General features: G+C 46.5%; 1 protein-coding gene across 1 annotated transcript in view; it reads left to right on the plus strand.

The window, feature by feature from the left end:
• Window positions 1-1,915: 1,915 nt before the first annotated feature.
• The window catches only part of LOC115092443 (vitamin K-dependent gamma-carboxylase-like), a 41,182-nt gene continuing 24,201 nt past the window's right edge, over window positions 1,916-18,896 (plus strand). The window contains exons 1-2 of the mRNA XM_029603276.1: window positions 1,916-2,058; window positions 12,162-12,380. Coding sequence (XP_029459136.1) covers window positions 2,028-2,058; window positions 12,162-12,380 — 250 coding nt within the window. The 5' untranslated portion in view covers window positions 1,916-2,027. The remainder of the gene's footprint in view (window positions 2,059-12,161; window positions 12,381-18,896) is intronic.

Here is an 18,896-nt window from a genome sequence, read left to right on the forward strand (position 1 = left end):
CAGAAGTGCTAACCAACGGATCACCTCTTGAGGATACAACCCACAATCTCATACTAACCAGGGATGCTTCAACACAAGGTTGGGGGGCTTACCTATTCCATTACAAGACTCAAGGTCAATGATCAAAAAAAGAACTTTACCAAATAAATCTTTTGGAATTTAGAGCCATGAGGTATGCCCCAATGACCTTTACACATCTCATACAAGTCATGATTCATCAAGTGGTCATATTTTATGTAAACAAGCAAAGAGGGTCAGGTTTATTTATTTATTTTATTTTATTTTAAAGCTTTTTATATACCGGCATTCGTAGGACACATCATGTCGGTTTACAGGTAACTGTGAAAGGAAATTACAATGAACGAAGATAGCAGGTTAATTAGATAACACATGAAGGTACATTTTTGTAGAGGGTAAAAGAGCAAAAAAGTTTGGTTGAACTATTTGGAATTATAGGTTATCCATATTAAAATTAAATAAACAAAAGGTTTCCTGGATCCTTTGCAGGAAAGCAGTATGGATCTGGGAATGGGCCCTAAATAACTCTATAACCGTAAGAGCCATATACATACCAGGAATAGCCAACACCTTAGTCAACCGACTCAGACTGTTTCACCCCCACGAATGGTCTCTCAACCCATCAGTAACAAACAATCTTTCTTCACTGGGGTCAACCTTGCATAGATCTCTTTGCCACAGAACAAAACTGGAAAGTTCCTCAATTTTGTTCAGTATGCCCAAGCCGTCTCAGGACTACACAAGATGCCTTCCTAATGTCATGGTCGACAAGTCTCCTTTATGCGTTTCCTCAGATTCCTCTCATCTCAAAAACAGTACAGAAAATAAGAGACAGAGCCTGTATGATTCTCGTAGCTCCAGCAATGCCAAGACAACCTTGGTTAGCTTATCTAGTTCAGAACCCTTAGATATAGGTCAAAACCCAGATCTCCTGACTCAGGAAGGATTTCTTCTACAACCTCTGCACTCATCCCTCCATCTCATAGAAACATATATAGAAATGACGGCAGAAGAAGACCAAAAGGCCCATCCAGTCTGCCCAGCAAGCTTCACACATTTTTTCTCTCATACTTATCTGTTTCTCTTAGCTCTTGGTTCTATTTCCCTTCCACCCCCACCATTGAAATATCTAGCTTGATTAGTTAGGGGTAGTAACCACCGCAATAAGCAAGCTACACCCATGCTTATATGTTTTACCCAGACTATGTTATACAGCCCTTATTGGTTGTTTTTCTTCTCCCCTGCTGTTGAAGCAGGGAGCTATGCTGGAAATGCGTGATGTATCAGTCTTCTCCCATGCCGTTGAAGCAGAGAGCCATGCTGGATATGCATCGAAAGTGAAGTATCAGACACATTTAAATCTCACAGATTGAATGTTGAACAGCAAGCTTTACGATCATTAACACTGGCTCCAGATATCAAAGAAATTATAATAGCAGCTAAAAAAAACCCAACCACCAGACGTAATTATTCTTTTAAATGGAAAAGATATGCCAACTGGTGCCAAATTCAAAGCATTAGCCCTTTCACCTCTGAACCCTCAGAGATCCTTTCCTACCTACTACATCTATCTAAAGCAGGATTAGCCATTAGCGTTACCTTTGCAAGATAACCAAACACCTGAACTCCTAGCATCCCTGGAAGAGGGGCCCCCAGCAGGACTGTGCCACCGTAAACCAACACCGTGTGTAATAGGGATGAAAATCCCAGAGCTACAAGTCTATCGACTCTTTAGCCACCAAACCCCCACTCCTACTCTCCCCTGCAGCTCCGCTCAAGACTGCAGCTGCAAGAAGCGGGCGAGGAAGGGGAGTAGCTCCCGGGAAGCACTCGCTCCTAGGAGCTGACACGTTGAACGAGGGGCTGCCTCCATCCCGCTCCCGCCTCCTCCTCTTTCCAGCCTTGTGTTGACGTCGCTCCACCTATTACCACGCCCAATCCAGGCCGGGCAGTGGGAAAAGGGCTCGTGGCTTTCCTTCTGTTTCCTCCAGTAGACACCGAGAGGAAGCATGGAGAGGGCGGCGCGAGGCGACGTCGCAGGTAAAGCTCGAGACGGGACCGAATGGTGGGGGGACAGCGAGAGGGCGCCCTAGGATGAGCGAATGCGGTTTGACACCGGCAGGTGACTTCGTGTCCCATTCCCTGGGGGTCGGTGCAAGGGGATTAGGCGCCCTAGGAACCCCTCTGCATTGCACCGCCCCCCCGGTCGCGCCGACACCCACGCCCCGCCCCCGGTCGCAGACCCGACTCCTATCTCCTGGGGTGGGGTCCACATGCCGCAGCTCCCCTGCCCCTTGAGCCGCCCCCCCCCCTCCCTCAAATTTAAATAAAATAACCCCTCCACCCTCCAAGACTTACGAAAACCCCTGGTGGTCCAGCGGGGGGCCCGGGAGCGATCTACTGCTCCCGGGCCGTCGATTGCCACTAACCAAAATGGCCCCGGTGTCCTTTAGCCCTTACCATGTGACAAGGACTACAGGTGCCATTGGTTGAGCCGTTTCACATGGTAGGGGCAATAGATGATCGGTACCATAAGGCCACCGGCGCCATTTTGGTTAGTGGCAGCTGTCGGTCCGGGAGCCCCAGATCTCGCCCGGGTCCCCCGCTGGACCACCAGGGGGTTTCGCATGCTTTACATGTATCAGTGTGATGCCTTTATGAGGCTCTGATGAGAATTTGTTCCTCAGCTGTCCATGGTGTATGCATGCTTTATGTATATCACTGTGATGCCTGTATGGGGCTCCGATGAGTATTTGTTCTTCAGCTGTCTGTGCTGTATTCATGTTTTATGTATGTCAATGTAACTCTTGGAAAGGGTTCAAATGGCAATCAGTACAGCAGTATTTTGAATTGAGGTGGCTATAGAAAATCTACACCCCCCTTTTGTTGTCTATGTATCATAATTCATGCAGTTAGATATTTTCTCCATTCAATATACCATACTTCATGTCTTTTGAGGCCAAAACTGTTTATTCGGGAGGGGGAGAATATACATATCCCAAAAAACCCCCACCTAAAATCAATGGGGTACGTTTCCACCCCCTATGTTATTAGTGTTTCCCCAAAACTGTTCAAGCTCCTGTCATGTTTCTTGGGCAGAGTTGGACAGCAAGTCATGCCATAAATTTTTTATCGGCTTGAGGTGGGATCTCTGACTAGATTGCTGCAGAACATTTACCTTTTTGTTCCTCAGCCATTCCAGTGTAGCTTTGCTTGTGTGTTTTGGGTCATTGTCATGCAGAAAGGTAGTCTTCCATCCCCAGTTTTAGCTTTCTTGCAGAGGGCAGTGGGTTTTCCTTAAGGACTTTTCTGTACTTTTTTCCATTATTCCCTCCTATCCTGACAAATGCATCAGTCCCTGCCAACGAGAAACATTCCCATAACATGATGCTGCCACCACCATGTTTCTCAGGAGAGATGGCATTCTCTGAATGAAGTGCTGTGTTGAGTTTGCACCAAACATAATGCTTTTCATTCATGCCAAAAAGTTTTTAACCGTGCCACAAATCTTTTTGCTATATGGCTACTGTATCCCCTGAGTGTTTGCACATTTTAAATGCAATTAAAGGTAACAGCTTCCTTTTTGCCACCCTACCATGCAAGCCGTATTTGTGGAGTGTTTGGGATATTATTGTCAAATGTGCATGTTGATCAGTCTTGACCATGGAAGCCTGTAGTGCTTTCCAAAGTTGCCATTGGTCTTTTGGTTGCCTCTTTTATCAGTCTCCACCTTGCTCAATAATCCAGTTAGGACCAGTTGGTACGCACCCCAGAGTTCTGAAAAAACTAAAAAATGAAGTTGTAGATCTGTTACTAATAATTTGTAACTTGTCATTAAAATTGTCCATTTTACTTGAAGATTGGAGGGTGGCCAATATGACACTGATCTTTATAAAAGGCTCCAGGGGTGATCCAGGAAACTATAGAAAAAACTGTGGAAACTATTTTAAAGAACAAAATTACAGAACATAACCACCCAGGAAAAGGATCTGGGTGTCATAGTGGACAATACTTTGAGATCCTTGTCTCAGTGTGTGGCAGCAGTCAAAGAAGCAAACAGAATGTTAGGAATTATTAGGAAAGGAATGGAGAATTTCATAATGCATCGTATCGTGCCATCATGAGGCTGCAACCAGAGTGGAGAAATAGCCTTTTGGCTAAAGCAGTGGGCTATGAACCAGGGAAGCCAGGGTTCAAATTCCACTGCCGCTCCTTGTGACCTTGGGCAAGTCACTTCATACTCCATTGCCTCAGGTACAAACTTATAGGGTCATTCATCAAAATGCATTATGGCACGGTGCACATGTAAATTTTGGGAAGGGGTGGGATTAGGGAGGAGTTTGGGCGGGATTTATGAAAATGAGGGGGCAATATTACACAGGAACCAGTTATTTACTCTTTCAGATAATAGAAGGACTAGAGGGAACTCCATGAAGTTAGCATGTGGCACATTTAAAACAAATCGGAGAAAGTTCTTTTTCACTCAACGCACAATTAAACTCTGAAATTTATTGCCAGAGGATGTGGTTAGTGCAGTTAGTGTAGCTGTGTTTAAAAAAGGATTGGATAAGTTCTTGGAGGAGAAGTCCATTACCTGCTATTAATTAAGTTGACTTAGAAAATAGCCACTGATATTACTAGCAACGGTAACACGGAATAGACTTAGTGTTTGGGTACTTGCCAGGTTCTTATGGCCTGGATTGGCCACTGTTGGAAACAGGATGCTGGGCTTGATGGACCCTTGGTCTGACCCACTATGGCATGTTCTTATCCAGTTATTAAATCTACATCATCTGTCAGATTCCCCTATACCACATTATCTCTACCTTGCGCATCTACTTTTTCTAGGAGCTAGAATGCCCCAGAAATAATCGTAATTCCTCCAGAATTTTAAGTATTTTCTGGAAAAATTGTCTTAAAAGGTCAAGAGATATCAAACCTAGGGCTGGATTCCTCATTCTTCGCAGAATGATGAATCCCGTGAAAAAGGGGGTGGGGAAGGCGAAGGGGGAGGCGGGCCTGCGAAAGGCCGCAGCTGTTCACCTTGCAGTGGTGCAATTTCGCCGGCCGTAGTGCGGCCAGCTGCAACCATTTGCACCAATACCGCCACCGTAAAAGGTGGTGCTATTCGCTGTGCTACTGCCGGCGATAATGTTCCTCACATTATTGCTGGCAGCGGTGCCGCGGCCGACTCCTCCCCTCCAGCTAATTTGAATTATATCGCATGCGAAAAGGCCCTAACGCACGCACTAATGCTTTGAAAAATAACCCCCCAGTTTGTTAAAACTTAGAAACTCTTCTTGAATAATTTTCAAAATATTCAAATTGATGGTTAAACCACTCTATATCTTTAACTAAAGAGTTTTGACATTGCTGGATTCCCTTACATTGAGAATCCAACAAATTCACTCATCTAAAATCTTTACCTTTTGATCACACATTTTAATTTGATTTTCCAAGCCTTCTTACGTAAGTAACATAGAATCCGTTTTAATAGTGAACTTCCCATTCCCATAATAGCAGACCATAAAGAGTCCATGGTTATCACAGTGGGCTTGATCAAATTAAGAGAACACGGGTCTTATAGAAGAAACAGGAGTAGGAGTAATAATACTGGGATCTACCCTACTAGAGCCCCGTTACTCCCATCATCTGGAACAGAATCACGAACCTCTTCGAGTAGTAGACTTACTTCCAGTACCTGGGGCCTCCCTAAAAGCCTGGGAGGAGACGGATTATCGGTGCTCAGGGAGAGAGAATCTCCCCCACCAGCGTTGGCAATTGAAGCCAAGCTGCACTGCATCCAGTTATTGAATATCTTGGGGTATCATGAAAGCAGTAATGTGCATGCAGGAAACCGGGCATTCTCCCCTCCTCCTCACACAATAATTACACTGCCACCAAAATTGGTATTTGATAAGGCTGCAGTTTATTACAAACATATATAACCCAAACCATAGCGTAATGCAATTTTACTCTCCCCCCAAGCCCCTTCCCCCATTACCCAAACATCCTGTCCGAGTATGCCGCCACCACGCCCCAGTATCAATTGCCCCTCCTTCTCCCCCCTTCGCCAGCAGGGACAACCCACAGCCTGCACAATGACCTCACTGTACATTAGCTGCACCGTGTATGCAGCCCCCCCACCTACCCCCAGCTACATCTGCACTTCCCTGTTCCCCCACAGGTCAGGATCTTATCATTAACAATTCTTCACTTTGGCTCGGGTTAACCGCCAACGGCAACATGACTTTCCACAAATAACATCAGAATGGGAGGGAGAGAGGGAGAAAAAAAGGCACGGCACCTGCAAATGCTAAGGTAACAGTTTTTTGGGAAACTGCTCCCTCACAAAGGGCCGGATTTTAAAAAGGTTACACGCGCCGGGCCTATTTTAAAAAGGCACGGCGTCACGCGTAAAGCCCCAGGACACGTGTAAGTCCGGGGGCTTGCAAAAAGGGGAGGGGGCAGGGCGTGGGCGGTCCGGGACGGTCCAAGGGCAGGGAGAGGGCAGGATCAGCGGCCAGGCACAAAAGGTAAGATAACAATATTGGGGGGGGTTAGAGTAGGGTAGGGGGGGAAAGGTTAGGGGAAGGGGTGGGTGGTTAGGGGGAAGGGAACGGAGGAAAGCAGCACGGCTTGGCACGCGCAAGGTGCACAATTATACACCCCCTTATGTGCGCCGATTCTGGATTTTATAATAAATGCGCGCGCAAGTTATAAAATCGGACATACATGTGCACTCGCCGGATAGCGCGCGCATATGTACGTCGCGCACGCTTCTTTGAAAATCTACCCCAAAATGTTTCAGTAAAATTGCACCAAAAAGCCTTCCTGTACTCTTTTATATATCCCCCTCCCTCCTTTCCTAATGTAACTCACCGCTTCCCTGTACCCAATCAGGCTTCCCCTTTCCCAAATCCCCAAACCATTGAGTTACTAACCCTAAGGGGCTCTGATCATAAGCTGGAATTCTGCTTATCTCCCCCCATCTTATAATAATAGCAGGCTGAGAATTAGAAGGGGGAGATGCCTTGGAGATCCTTTCCCGCTACCCCATGTGAAGAAAAGAAGGGTGAGGCACAGGAACTTAGTTCAAAGGAGCCAAACGCCTCGGATGTTCACTAACGGTGCAGCCGCGATGAGTGCCGGTGGTGGCCTGCCGCAGGCCACAGAGTCTTAAAACGTGGTATCAGCGGCTCTCGATGACGTCTCTCCAGGAGCTCCCAAGACACAGGCTGCCTCCAGTAAGGGTGAGGTGTTGTCCCTGCTCCCTCACCAGCCGCCCCTTTGGTTACCTTTACAGAAGTACGAGGGGGTGGACACTTATCCAGCTAAGCTAGTCCATGTTTTTATTTCTACTTCATTTGGTAAAGAATTCTAGAATATTTTTTTGACTTGGTAGTTATGGGATGGGTGGATATATGGAACATGCAGAAGTTTTTAAAAACTGCATCCTGCAGAGATTTGCTCCAGTGCATAATACTTTTGTTCCCCTTTGGGCTTTGTTTTCAGAACAGGGCCCTGATGACGGGGCACAAGTGAAACCATGTCTTCTGTAGATTATGGCCATTCCGTACTGTTACCTCAAACCTGCTTATTTCTGGGATAGCCCAAAAAAAAAAAAAAGGCTACCGATTTCATTCAGTGCATTTATTTCAAAATTGAACGTTTCTGTATTTTCTTTGCATAAAAGTCTTCAACTTTTAAATATACATAATCCCTGCTCTTCAGTCAGAAAACCGTTTGGGAATGAGCGAGCTTTGCAGAAGACAGGAGTATTTATTCTGTAGTTACATGGGGTAATCTTCAGCACTGGCCGCACAGTTGCAAAATCTCCAGGTACTTTTACCAGAGGCTTGTGCACCGGTTCTCCAAAGGGAAGGTAAGAATGTGCTTTCCCTCAGAGAACTGCTCAGGGAAAAAGTATCCCTAGAGATTTGTACCTGCCTTTTCCGTGGGCATTGGGCATAGTTTTAAAAATGCAAAATATTGCTTTGTCTTCCCTCCCCTAACCTGACCCAGTCTCTGAGTCCACTTACTTCCCCCCCCCCCCCCAGGTAAAATCAGGTGTGCCGTTGATCCCAGTGCAATACTTTTACCAGGGAAAAGGACGGGAAATTTTAGGATATTCACTTTACCCAGATAAATGAGTTCTGAAAGCTGGCCTAGTACATCTGAATCTAATACAAACTGAAGCAAAAAACCCCCAGTTTTCAAGCAAAATAACTTTAAAAAATAGGGTCACTAGCAACTGTAGTGAGCAAACATGTAAAAAGTAACTGACACGCACTGTAGTTTTCCCTTTGCATCTCTGCAGCCAGCAGTGCCAGCTCATTCAGGCTTCCACCAGCCACAGAATCCCCGAGCCACGTAAACTGTTTTTAAACCACCATCAAATGAAAGCAATCTTTGTTTTTGATTGTGGTGCTGCTGTAGGAAAGTAGATACATTCTGAAGTCTTTCCCCCTCCCTTAAAAGTAACTGGCAAGACTAACAGGCCGATACAGAAAGGAATGCGGGAGAGCCGGCGCGCGCACAGGCCAGTGTCCTGTGCTCGTGATCCAGTAAATAAAAATATGCTAATTAGGGTACGCGGTGAAAGGAGGCGCTGGGACACTAGCGCGTCCCTAGTGCCTCCTTTTTGACAGGAGCAGCGGCTGTCAGCGGGTTTGACAGCTGACGCTCAATTTTGCCGGCGTCAGTTCGCGAACCCGCTGACAACCACGGGTTCGGAAACCAGACGCCAGCAAAATTGAGCATCCGGTTTTTGACCCACGAGCCGCAGGCTGATTTTAAATTTTTAAATTTTTTTATTTTAAATTATTTTTTACTTTTGGGACCTCTGACTTAATATCGCTATGATATTAAGTCTGAGGGTGTACAGAAAAGCAGTTTTTACTGTTTTTCTGTGCACTTCCCCGGCACCGGCAGAAATTAACACCTACCTTTGGATAGGCGCTAATTTCTTAAAGTAAAATGTGCGGCTTGGCTGCACATTTTACTTTCTGTATCGCGCAGGAATAACTAATAGGGCCATCAACATGCATTTGCTATTAGTTTCGGGGGGGTTGGATCTGCGTTTTCGACACGCTATTACCTCTTACTGAATAAGGGGTAAAGCTAGCCGTCAAACGCGCGTCCAACCGCGGATTAACAGTGTGCTCCGCCGGAGCGCACTGTACTGTATCGGCCTGACAGTTGGCTAATGCATTGAAGGTCATTTGTGCTAAGTATTTTCTCCATAGACAACAAAAGAGAAAAAATTCCCATCACATCTGCCCCTTAGGTAGCAAGACAGGTAATACATTTAGGGGCGGATTTTAAATGCCCTGCGCGCGTAAATCCGGCCGGATTTATGCGCGCAGGGCCCTTGCGCGCCTATTTTGCATAGGCCGCCGGCGCGCGCAGAGCCCCGGGACGAGCGTAAGTCCAGGGGCTTCGTAAAAGGGGCGTGTCGGGGGCATGTCGGGGGTGTTCCCGAAATGCCGCTGCGTTTCGGGGGCGGGCCCGGGGGCGTGGTCGAGACCTCCAGACCAGCCCCCGGGTTGGGTGATGGCCCGCCAGCAGCCCGCTGGCGCGCGCAGATTTACGTCTGCTTTTAGCAGGCGTAAATCGAGCAACAAAGGTAAGGGGGGGGTTTAGATAGGGCCGGGGGGGTGGGTTAGGTAGGGGAAGGGGGGGGAAGGTGGGGGGGAGGGCAAAGGAAAGTTCCCTCCGAGGCCGCTCCAAAATCGGAGCGGCCTCGGAGGGAACAGGCAGCGCGCGCTGGGCTCGGCGCGCGCTGGGCTCGGCGCGCGCAGGTTGCACAAATGTGCACCCCCTTGCACGCGCCGACCCCGGATTTTATAAGATACGCGCGGCTACGCGCGTATCTTATAAAATCCAGCGTACTTTTGTTCACGCCTGGTGCGCAAACAAAAGTACGCGATCGCGCAAATTTTTAAAATCTACCCCTTATTTTTTAGTTATTAAGTAAAGGAACCGATTACAATATGGTTAAGCGGTTACCTTTCATCGTTTAATGCTACACTTTGTGAACTGACTGCATTTTCCCAGTACCTTTCTCATAACTCAGTCTGTTCGCCCAACAGACCCAGGTTTCTTTGGCTTAGTGGAAAATATATTTTCCATTTCTTTTCCGCCCTGCGTGTTCCAGCATCCTTGATGTATGGGAGTCTGTTTCTTGGTTGCATAATTTTACTCAGGAAGCAATTTGCAGTTTAAAGAAAGCTGCTGGTGTTGGATCAGATGGCACGGAGGAAGGGCTGCACTTCAGCACATCATGGATTCGCTTTTTTATTTGCAATTTAAAAGTCACTTCTTCGTCTTGGTGAGCACATCCACATTTTAAATTGGGTCTGAAGCCGCCTCTATGATAGCAGTTGTCCCCCGTCCTCCTGTCACTTCTTTGACACTCCTGTGCCCTGGCGAACATCTCCAGTATCCGTGCGTGGTGCTTTGGCAGCGCCACACTGATTGTCTTTTCCAGTTCGATGCCCGGCTTACCGAACAATTTTGTTTTCTTCAGTGTTGTCCATGCGCTATAAGCTGCTTACATCAACATTGCATGGTAAACCTCCTCACCCCACAACCCTACCGGCTGGATCCTCAGGTGGCATCGGCGGAAGTACTCATGGCTGTACGTTTGCTGCCCCGGATCCTGCACCTGCCACTGCAGGGCCTTTTCTCTACGGAGCTCTCTCTTTTTTTTGTGTCCATCAGGAAGCCCGGTGAGTCGTGCTCTGTGCTATTGCGCAGGAAACTGGGATTCCTGCATCCTTCCTGAGCCAAGCCCTTCTCTTGTGGTGCCACCCAGCCCTGGTATTGGAAGGCGCAAGGGGAGCAGGTCAGGACCTTATCATTAACGATGCTCCACTTGACATGACTTTTCCACAAACAACATCAGAATGAGAGGGAGGGAGAAAAAAATGTGCGGCACCCGCAAACGCTAAGGTAACAATTTTTTGGGAAACTGCCCCCTCACAACATGTTTCAGTAAAATTGCGCCAACAAACCTCCCTGTACTCTTTTATATATCCCCCTCCCTCCTTTCCTAACGTAACTCACCGCTTCCCTGTACCCAATCAGGCTTCCCCTCTCCCAAATTCCAAAAACCTTTGAGTTACCAGCCCTAGGGGGCTCTGATCATAAGCTGGAATTCTGCTTCTCTCCCCCCATCTTACAATAATAGCAGGCTGAGAATTAGAAGGAGATCCTTTCCCACTACCCCACGTGAAGAAAAGAAGGGTGAGACACAGGAGCTTAGTTCAAAGGAGCCAAAGGCCTCAGGTGTTCACAAACGGTGCACCCGCGATGAGTGCCGGTGGTGGCCTGCCGCAGGCCACAGAGTCTTACAGAGGGCATCAGTGGCTCCCGATGACGTCTCTCCAGGTGCAGACAGAGCCTGTGAAGTTTAAAACCCGGACGTGGATATTCAAGGCCCTTCGTGAGCGAGCTCCGTTTTGCTTGACTACGACCATTCAGAAATATCGGCCGGCTCGATGCCTTTGCTCTGCCTCACAGTACCTAGCGGAGGCTCCATCTTTAAGTCAGGTGCGACTTACAGAATCTAGAAAACAAATTTTCTGCCTAGCAGGCCCCAATTTATGGAATCGTCTTCCCGAGGAGCTAAGGTCTGAATCCGATCGGGTGGACTTTAGCAAGCTTCTCGAGCCGTCTCTATTCACCTTAAGCTTTCGGAGATAGTCCAGCCTAGTCTCACCTGGGCTTTTGTTTCTTTTTTCCTTTTCCTTCTCCTGGGTTGTCATTTTTATGTAAAGTGTACAGTAATTTTGTAGTTATGTTTGTGGATTATGTTATCAATATGTATGTCGTAATCCGCTGAGGCCGGAGGATCAGTGGAATTTAAGTTTTGGAAATAAAGTTTCTTTTTTTCTTCCAGTTTTCCTCTCTTTTTCTGAATTGGAACATAGTTTTGCTTTCTAAATCAAGTATGTGCTTGTGTTACATTTAAATTCAAATAAATATCTACTTTTACAATGTATAAGCACTTGGAAGCCTTAAGTATGAGATAATAATCGGGGAGCTGTGATACTGACTGACTTGAATGAAAACCTCAGGGTCTTGTTATTCGTTGTTGACCCGACTGACGTTATTTCTGTATTTTTTATGTTTTACAGCGGCATGGCCGGCAGAGTCCCCCTCTGTTCGGCGAAGGAGAGGCAAAGATGCCGACAGGACCAAGGAGGAGGTTCTCAAGTCCAGAAAGACAGTGTGCAGCTGGATGAAGAGGGTTTTTGGGTTTGAGGTGTCTGACTTTTCCAGCTGGCGCCGTTTCGTCTGCCTGCTGAACAGGCCCACAGACCCGGCATCCCTAGGCGTCTTTCGGTTCCTCTTCGGTAAGCATGGACTGGAGGCGTCTGAAAAACAAGAGCAATGGGAGAAGACTTTAGGCTACAACTTATGGGGAAAGGGTACAGTTGAGAGAAATTGTCTGTGGACAGTAATGTAGCTGTACATTTTTGTTTTTTCCTTCACGCTGCATCCCCCGGCGTATGGGGAGCCCCACCCTGGGCTGATGAGAGAGAGATTCCAGGGTAATGATTGCAGTGGTTCCCGTGACTGACGCTGTGTCCTTGCCCCTGCTCAGAACCTGTCATTTTGTGGTTCTGTGAGGAGGGAGATGGAAACCAGTAACCAGCTGGTTTGTTTTTTTTTGTTTGATTGTTTCGTAATCCTGTGCTTCAGAGGAGCAACAACCTGGTGACCTCCTCGTTTGTGCTGTTGAGTGCTCGATAATGTGCTCCTGCCCCTCTGTGTGCAGCTGGGGACTGAAAAGTGCCGCTGAGGTGGCACTTGCAGGCCCTGGAAGGGTGTCAGCGGTATACCCGCGTGCACATTTAAGTGCATAAGGACAGAGCACATTTCAAAGTCATGTTGAGCATCTAAAATTCCGTCTGGAAAACGGGGGGGGGGAGGAGGTGGCGGAATAGTAAGGGGTGGGTGACTTAAATGTCTAACACTGAAAATTGGGTGTTTGTATCAGGTTGCAGCACAATGCCACCGGGCACTCTGCTGTTGTCGATGTCTGCATTCAGCATTTGGGCTCCACGTAGATACCCAACGGGTTTCTTGGAAAACTTACTAGAGTCTGAGAGAGAAGGTTTTTCTGAAAATTTGGGCACGGGTTTAAAAAAAAAAAAAAAAAAAAGTAGGAGCTGGGTTTGAATTCTTTGCTTATTTTGCCAACGTTTGTAGTTTTCTTTCCGTCATTTTGATTTTCAGCACGTTTTTGCCATTTTGTCATTGTTCCCCGCTCCCCTCCGATACATTTTCTCCCTCTCCCTTCTTTCCAGGCTCACTGTAACATTTTCTCTAGGCCCCAAATTTTGGGTGCCTGGGTCTAAGAGCCGCAATGGTCCTAGCTCCTTGTTCTCCCATCCAGCGCTGGAACTGTATACAGGAGCCACTGTGGGAGGATGCGGCAGGTCGAGGCCTTGGAGAGGGCAGGGAGGGAGAGAGAGGCTTGGCACGATGCGCTCCCTGGTGAGAGCTGAACGGAAGGGGGAAGAGCCATGCAGCCTCTTTCCGATCAGATGAATAATTGCGAATTGGAGGCTTCTTAAAAGTGTAGTACAGAAGAGAGGCTATAACTGCAGGCTGGAAAGCCATGCAAAGGGCACCGTTTGCCCAATTTAAATCGCCCCCCTCAAAAATGATTTCTGAAGGGATGTTGGCTTTATTTAAATTTTTTTTTTCCAGCTAATAACTGTGAGCATTGTGGGAAGTGAAAGAATTGACTGCATTACTTAGGGGCCGACGCATTCCCCGGCCCTGTAGTGCCCCTGCCTCTCCTCCTGGCTTCCATCTGTGTGCGATGGCCCCGGTCTCCCACGCTCACGACCCGCCACCCGGGCTTTTGCTGGGCTGCTTCAGAATATCGGAGGGGATGGGGGAGGCGGGTGCAGATGGGAGGGAGGGAAGGATTGCTGTACCGTCTTCACGTGTCATGTTTGGGCATATATATATATATATATTGGGGGTTGCCAGGTAACTAAACCCTTTGAATGCACCGATGGCTGGTTGTAAACGATCCTCTGTGCAGGTTAATCACTATGCAAAAATGTTTCAGCAAAAGTTACCATAGATTATCCCGGTTCTTCATGTTTATTCTCCAGCCACTAGGGAGCCTGGATGGGAATGAAGAACTGCCAGACAAACCCGGCTTTGTGAGTGCCTGGATTTCCCCTGGGACTTTGTTATTACAGAGCTTGCAGCCTGCCAGACAAACCTAGCTGCTAGTCTATTCTGCTGTTGCAGCCAGCCAGACTCAGCCTGGGTCTCTGCAAGGACTTTTAACATTTCATATTAACCACTTTCAGCCAAAACGGCATGGATTGATAAGAACCTCGTGCTGAGGAGACAATCACTTCTGCTGTCTTTGGATACTAACCACTTTGCCATACATTCTGGCAGGCCCAGCAATAATTATTGAATCGGGCAAGTACTGCTAGGTCATGCTTTCTACTGTCTCTTCACTTTTAGCAACTAAAGATCTTCTCTGCTTATCCTATGCCTCCTTAAATTCTGTTGCTGTTTTAGCCTTCACCCAACTCGGAAGGATGTTCTATGCTTCCATCGAACAAATTGGGGCGGTATAGAATCTAACAAGTATCATAAAAAATTAAAAAAACCAGTACTTAAATAAAACAGGTAATAATAATAAAAAAAATAAAATTATTATAAAAAAAGTAACAGAATTATTCTTTTAATAAAAATTCAAAAGATACCATATATATTCTTATGTTTCAAATTTTTATTAAATGATTTTTTATGTATTATTGTTACATATATTTTTATATATATTATTATTCTGTTTTATTTCAATACTGTTTTAATCATTTTTATATTTTTTGCTGCCTTCGTGCGTGCATACCAGCAGTTTTGTGCGCCTTCCTTCCATTCACGAGATACGTGCACTCTGCTGAAACGAAAGGACGAACGAATGTGCATCCCCAATAAAATATAGCATATTTCTGCCCTGAAAGTATAGAGGTATGTTTCAGTATATTTGTAATGCAGGGAAACGCATAACTTCTCTACCCATTTTTATAAAATTATGCTCATATATTTTATATACTTAATAATTAGAATGTGCCTGTAATAACCCTGAGTTGAACCCAGAGGCATGTATTTTATAAAAAATGTGCCTACTCTGGGGCTGAAAACATTTGTGTGTGTACTTGCAGTCACTACTTTACCCTGACCTGACCTCCCTCTCAAAAGCTGCAGACAAAAGGCAAGTGCCATGACTTAATTAGCAGGTGTAATCCACAAAACAAAAAATGGAGCAAGGTACTGCACTTCAAATATACAGTAACAACAAATAGGGAAATGCAGCAAATTTCAATGAGTCCAAAACCACTTCAGCGTTGTGAATAAATTTAACTCTTTATTGGCGGCAACTCCATTGCTTCAAGGTAGCTAAACCCTTTGAATGCACCGATGGCTGGTTGTAAATGATCCTCTGTGCAGGTTAATCACTATGCAAAAATGTCTCAGCAAAAGTTACCATAGATTATCCCAGTTCTTCATGTTTATTCTCCAGCTACTAGGGAGCCTGGATGGGACCTTGCCTAAAAAATGTGCCTTCTTGAAGCAATGGAGTTGCCGCCAATAAAGAGTTAAATTTATTCACAACGCTGAAGTTGTTTTGGGACTCATTGAAATTTGCTGCATTTCCCTATTTGTTGTTAATTAGCAGGTGTAAAAGCATCTGGACAAATTCGGTAGTGTGTGCACAAACACCGCTTACAAAATCTCAGCTTATGCACGTACCTCTGAACTCCGTCCTGGAATGCCACCTAAACCGCCCTCTTTTATGCCCCCTGTTAACATTTAACACACGTTTCCAAAATAGCACATAAACGTGTACACGCTACTTACACGCACATTTACCAGTTTTTCATGCAGAAACATTTTGAAAATTAAGTCCTTAATTGGTGCCTGAGGCACTGTAAAGTGACTTGCCCAAAGTCACAGTGAGCATCTGTGAGAGAAGTGGGATTTCAACCCTGGCTTCCTTGGTTCTCATCCTGCTGCTTAAATGTAGGGCCCTAGAGGGCCATATTTAGTAGCTGTCTGGAGAGCAAGTTAAGGGGGTTATTTTCTAAAGCTATCGCCCGCTTGCGCTGGCTTTTCGCACGCGCGTGAAAGCAACAAGGGGCGGAGTCAGCCCCGGAAGAGGAGGAGTTGGGGCGGCACCGGGGCTGACTCTGCGAGCACAGCGCGGACAGCGAAATGGTAAGCTTCCATTTCGCGCCAAATAACTACACCTTTTATGGTGGTGGTATTCGGCACAACACCGGCAGCGATCGCACCGTGGAGGTGCGATCGCTGCCGGCTAGCGCAGGACTGCCCCCCCCCCCCCCTCGCCCCACATCAGTGCCGGGTTTCACTATGTCTTGCAGCGTTAGTGAATCCAGGCCTAAGTGGATAAACTTATCTGACTAACTCTGAAGTTATGTTCAATAGTGCAGCTGCACTGCTGAATAAAGTTGCTAACTTTATCCAGCTTAACATTAGGACAGTTCTTAGGCCTAACCAGACTTAGCTGGCTAAGTTAACTGGCTAACTTTGAATATCTGAGTTAGCCAGCTAACTCAACTCCTCCTAGTTACATCCCCGAAACGTCCCTATCTTACCGGGTCATTCATCAAAATGCGTTTTGGCATTAACGCACACGATAATGCATTAACGCTGCGCTATTATTCATAACGCACAGCGCAAATGCAAATTTTTTGGAGGGGCGGGATCACGGAGGAGTTTGGGCGGGATTTAGTTAAATGAGGGGCAATATTGCAAGATTTTAACGCTGGAAATACACCTTTTTTCCTGGCGCTAGGCTGTGAGATATGCCCGAAATGGCCATAACGCAATCCGCGATAGGGCTTGAGGGGAGAGAGAGAGAGAGAGACACTCTCTGGGGAGGGCCTCACTGTGTGCCCCTATTTATATCTGTATAGGAGGGCCATCTAATAGGTCGAGGTGAGGTGTTGGTGGTGGTTTAGGGACCAGTTTCGCATGCAGAGTGAGATGTATGAACAGCACAGTACACCTTGGTGAAGATTTGACATCATTTGGAGTGAGGAAAGTCCCACAAAGATAAAATTTTGTACTATATTCTCTCACCCTGGTTTGATGGTACCCTGTTATAGAGTCTCTCTCTCTCTCTCTCTCTCTCTCCTTCCTCGGGAAGCGGTAAGTTACTGCGTGGTGCAGTAATTAAAAATTTTCCATAACCACGCCCCTTTTTGTTATTGCGGGTGTTAACACTTTTTGATGAATCTAGGGGATAGCTGGCTGTATTCTAGCCAGCTGAGTGCCCAACATTCATTTAGCTGGATAATTTCTGAGTTGAAGCCGTCACTTTCTTCTCAGATGGTAGAAAAAAAGCTCAACAGATAGGAGGGATGGCTTCAATCCAGACATCTGGACTGATCTGGCTGGATTCAAGGAAGGGAAATTCAGGTAAGAACAGATTTCATCTTTCTGGGTCTAGTTAGTTTAACTTTATACCATCTCTGATTCAAGAGCCCAAACCTCCAAAAAAAAAAAAACCAAACCCCAAACGTGTGAGATACCAGAGTTTGGGACCCCCTGCCGAAGGAACTCTCCTCCTGGACACGCCTACCCCATCCACTCACTGGCCCAATGCAGCTGAGAACTGTGTAGTGTGTTTTATCAGTTTTATGAGCACCACTCACATTGAGGCTGATGGAATAAGGCTGAGCACACATTTCTACTCGCGTGTGTGCACATTTTTGTGGTGGTCCACATTTTTTAGCTCCTGATGTATTTGTGTACCATTAGCTCATTACATTGGGAGATAACTCATTTATTCAGTGCACGGATAGAGAAAATGTGTGCTAAAATTTAATGCACCTTTGCATTCACGTTTTATTACCTTGGCTCCTAAGATGGGTGCCCAGATTTTTTGACTGACTAGTTCCTTGTCAGTTGTGACTGTGCTTGGATTTGTTTCATCTGATCTGGCCGTCTTTCTGCTTCTTTGTGCTTCCAGCTTAATTTCATCCGTCCTTTGTTCGCAGCTGCCTAGGGTTTTCCCTCTATTTTATAATCCCATCTACTACCCTGATGGGCCTTGGCCAGCGGGCACGGACTTTCTCCATCCAAAGCCCAGTAAATGTGCTAGGCAGTTATGGGGTCATTTTTATAACTGCCTTCCTCAATTAGGCAGTAAAGCCGTGCGTAGGTTACAGCAGTCTTCAAAGCAGACTTGTGCACACAAGTTGAAAATTATCCCACCAAATCTATCCGCATGCAGTTACACCTGCTGTTGTGTGCATGGACAAATTTTGGGATAATTTTATGTGTGCGCTTTTGAAAATGCCAAAATGTGTTTGTGAGTTCAAAACCCTCACCCCCTCCGCCCCTGGGCTCATCTTTGCTCAGTCCAGGTAAACTTAAACATGAACAGGCAGCATGCACATAAGAAGTATGTGGGCGTGGGATAAACACTGTGGATCCATCAAGTCTAGAGGGCGCAAATAAAGTGGAGGCAGCAAAACACTGCACGGAGCGGCAGTTGCCACAGAGGCATTCAAACACTGCACGGAGTGGCAGTTGCCACAGAGGCATTCAAACACTGCACGGAGCGGCAGTAGCCACAGAGGCATTCAAACACTGCACGGAGCGGCAGTTGCCACAGAGGCATTCAAACACTGCACGGAGCGGCAGTAGCCACAGAGGCATTCAAACACTGCACGGAGTGGCAGTTGCCACAGAGGCATTCAAACACTGCACGGAGCGGCAGTAGCCACAGAGGCATTCAAACACTGCACGGAGTGGCAGTTGCCACAGAGGCATTCAAACACTGCACGGAGCGGCAGTAG

Source organism: Rhinatrema bivittatum, chromosome 5, assembly GCF_901001135.1.
Source record: "Rhinatrema bivittatum chromosome 5, aRhiBiv1.1, whole genome shotgun sequence".
Taxonomy (NCBI): domain Eukaryota; kingdom Metazoa; phylum Chordata; class Amphibia; order Gymnophiona; family Rhinatrematidae; genus Rhinatrema; species Rhinatrema bivittatum.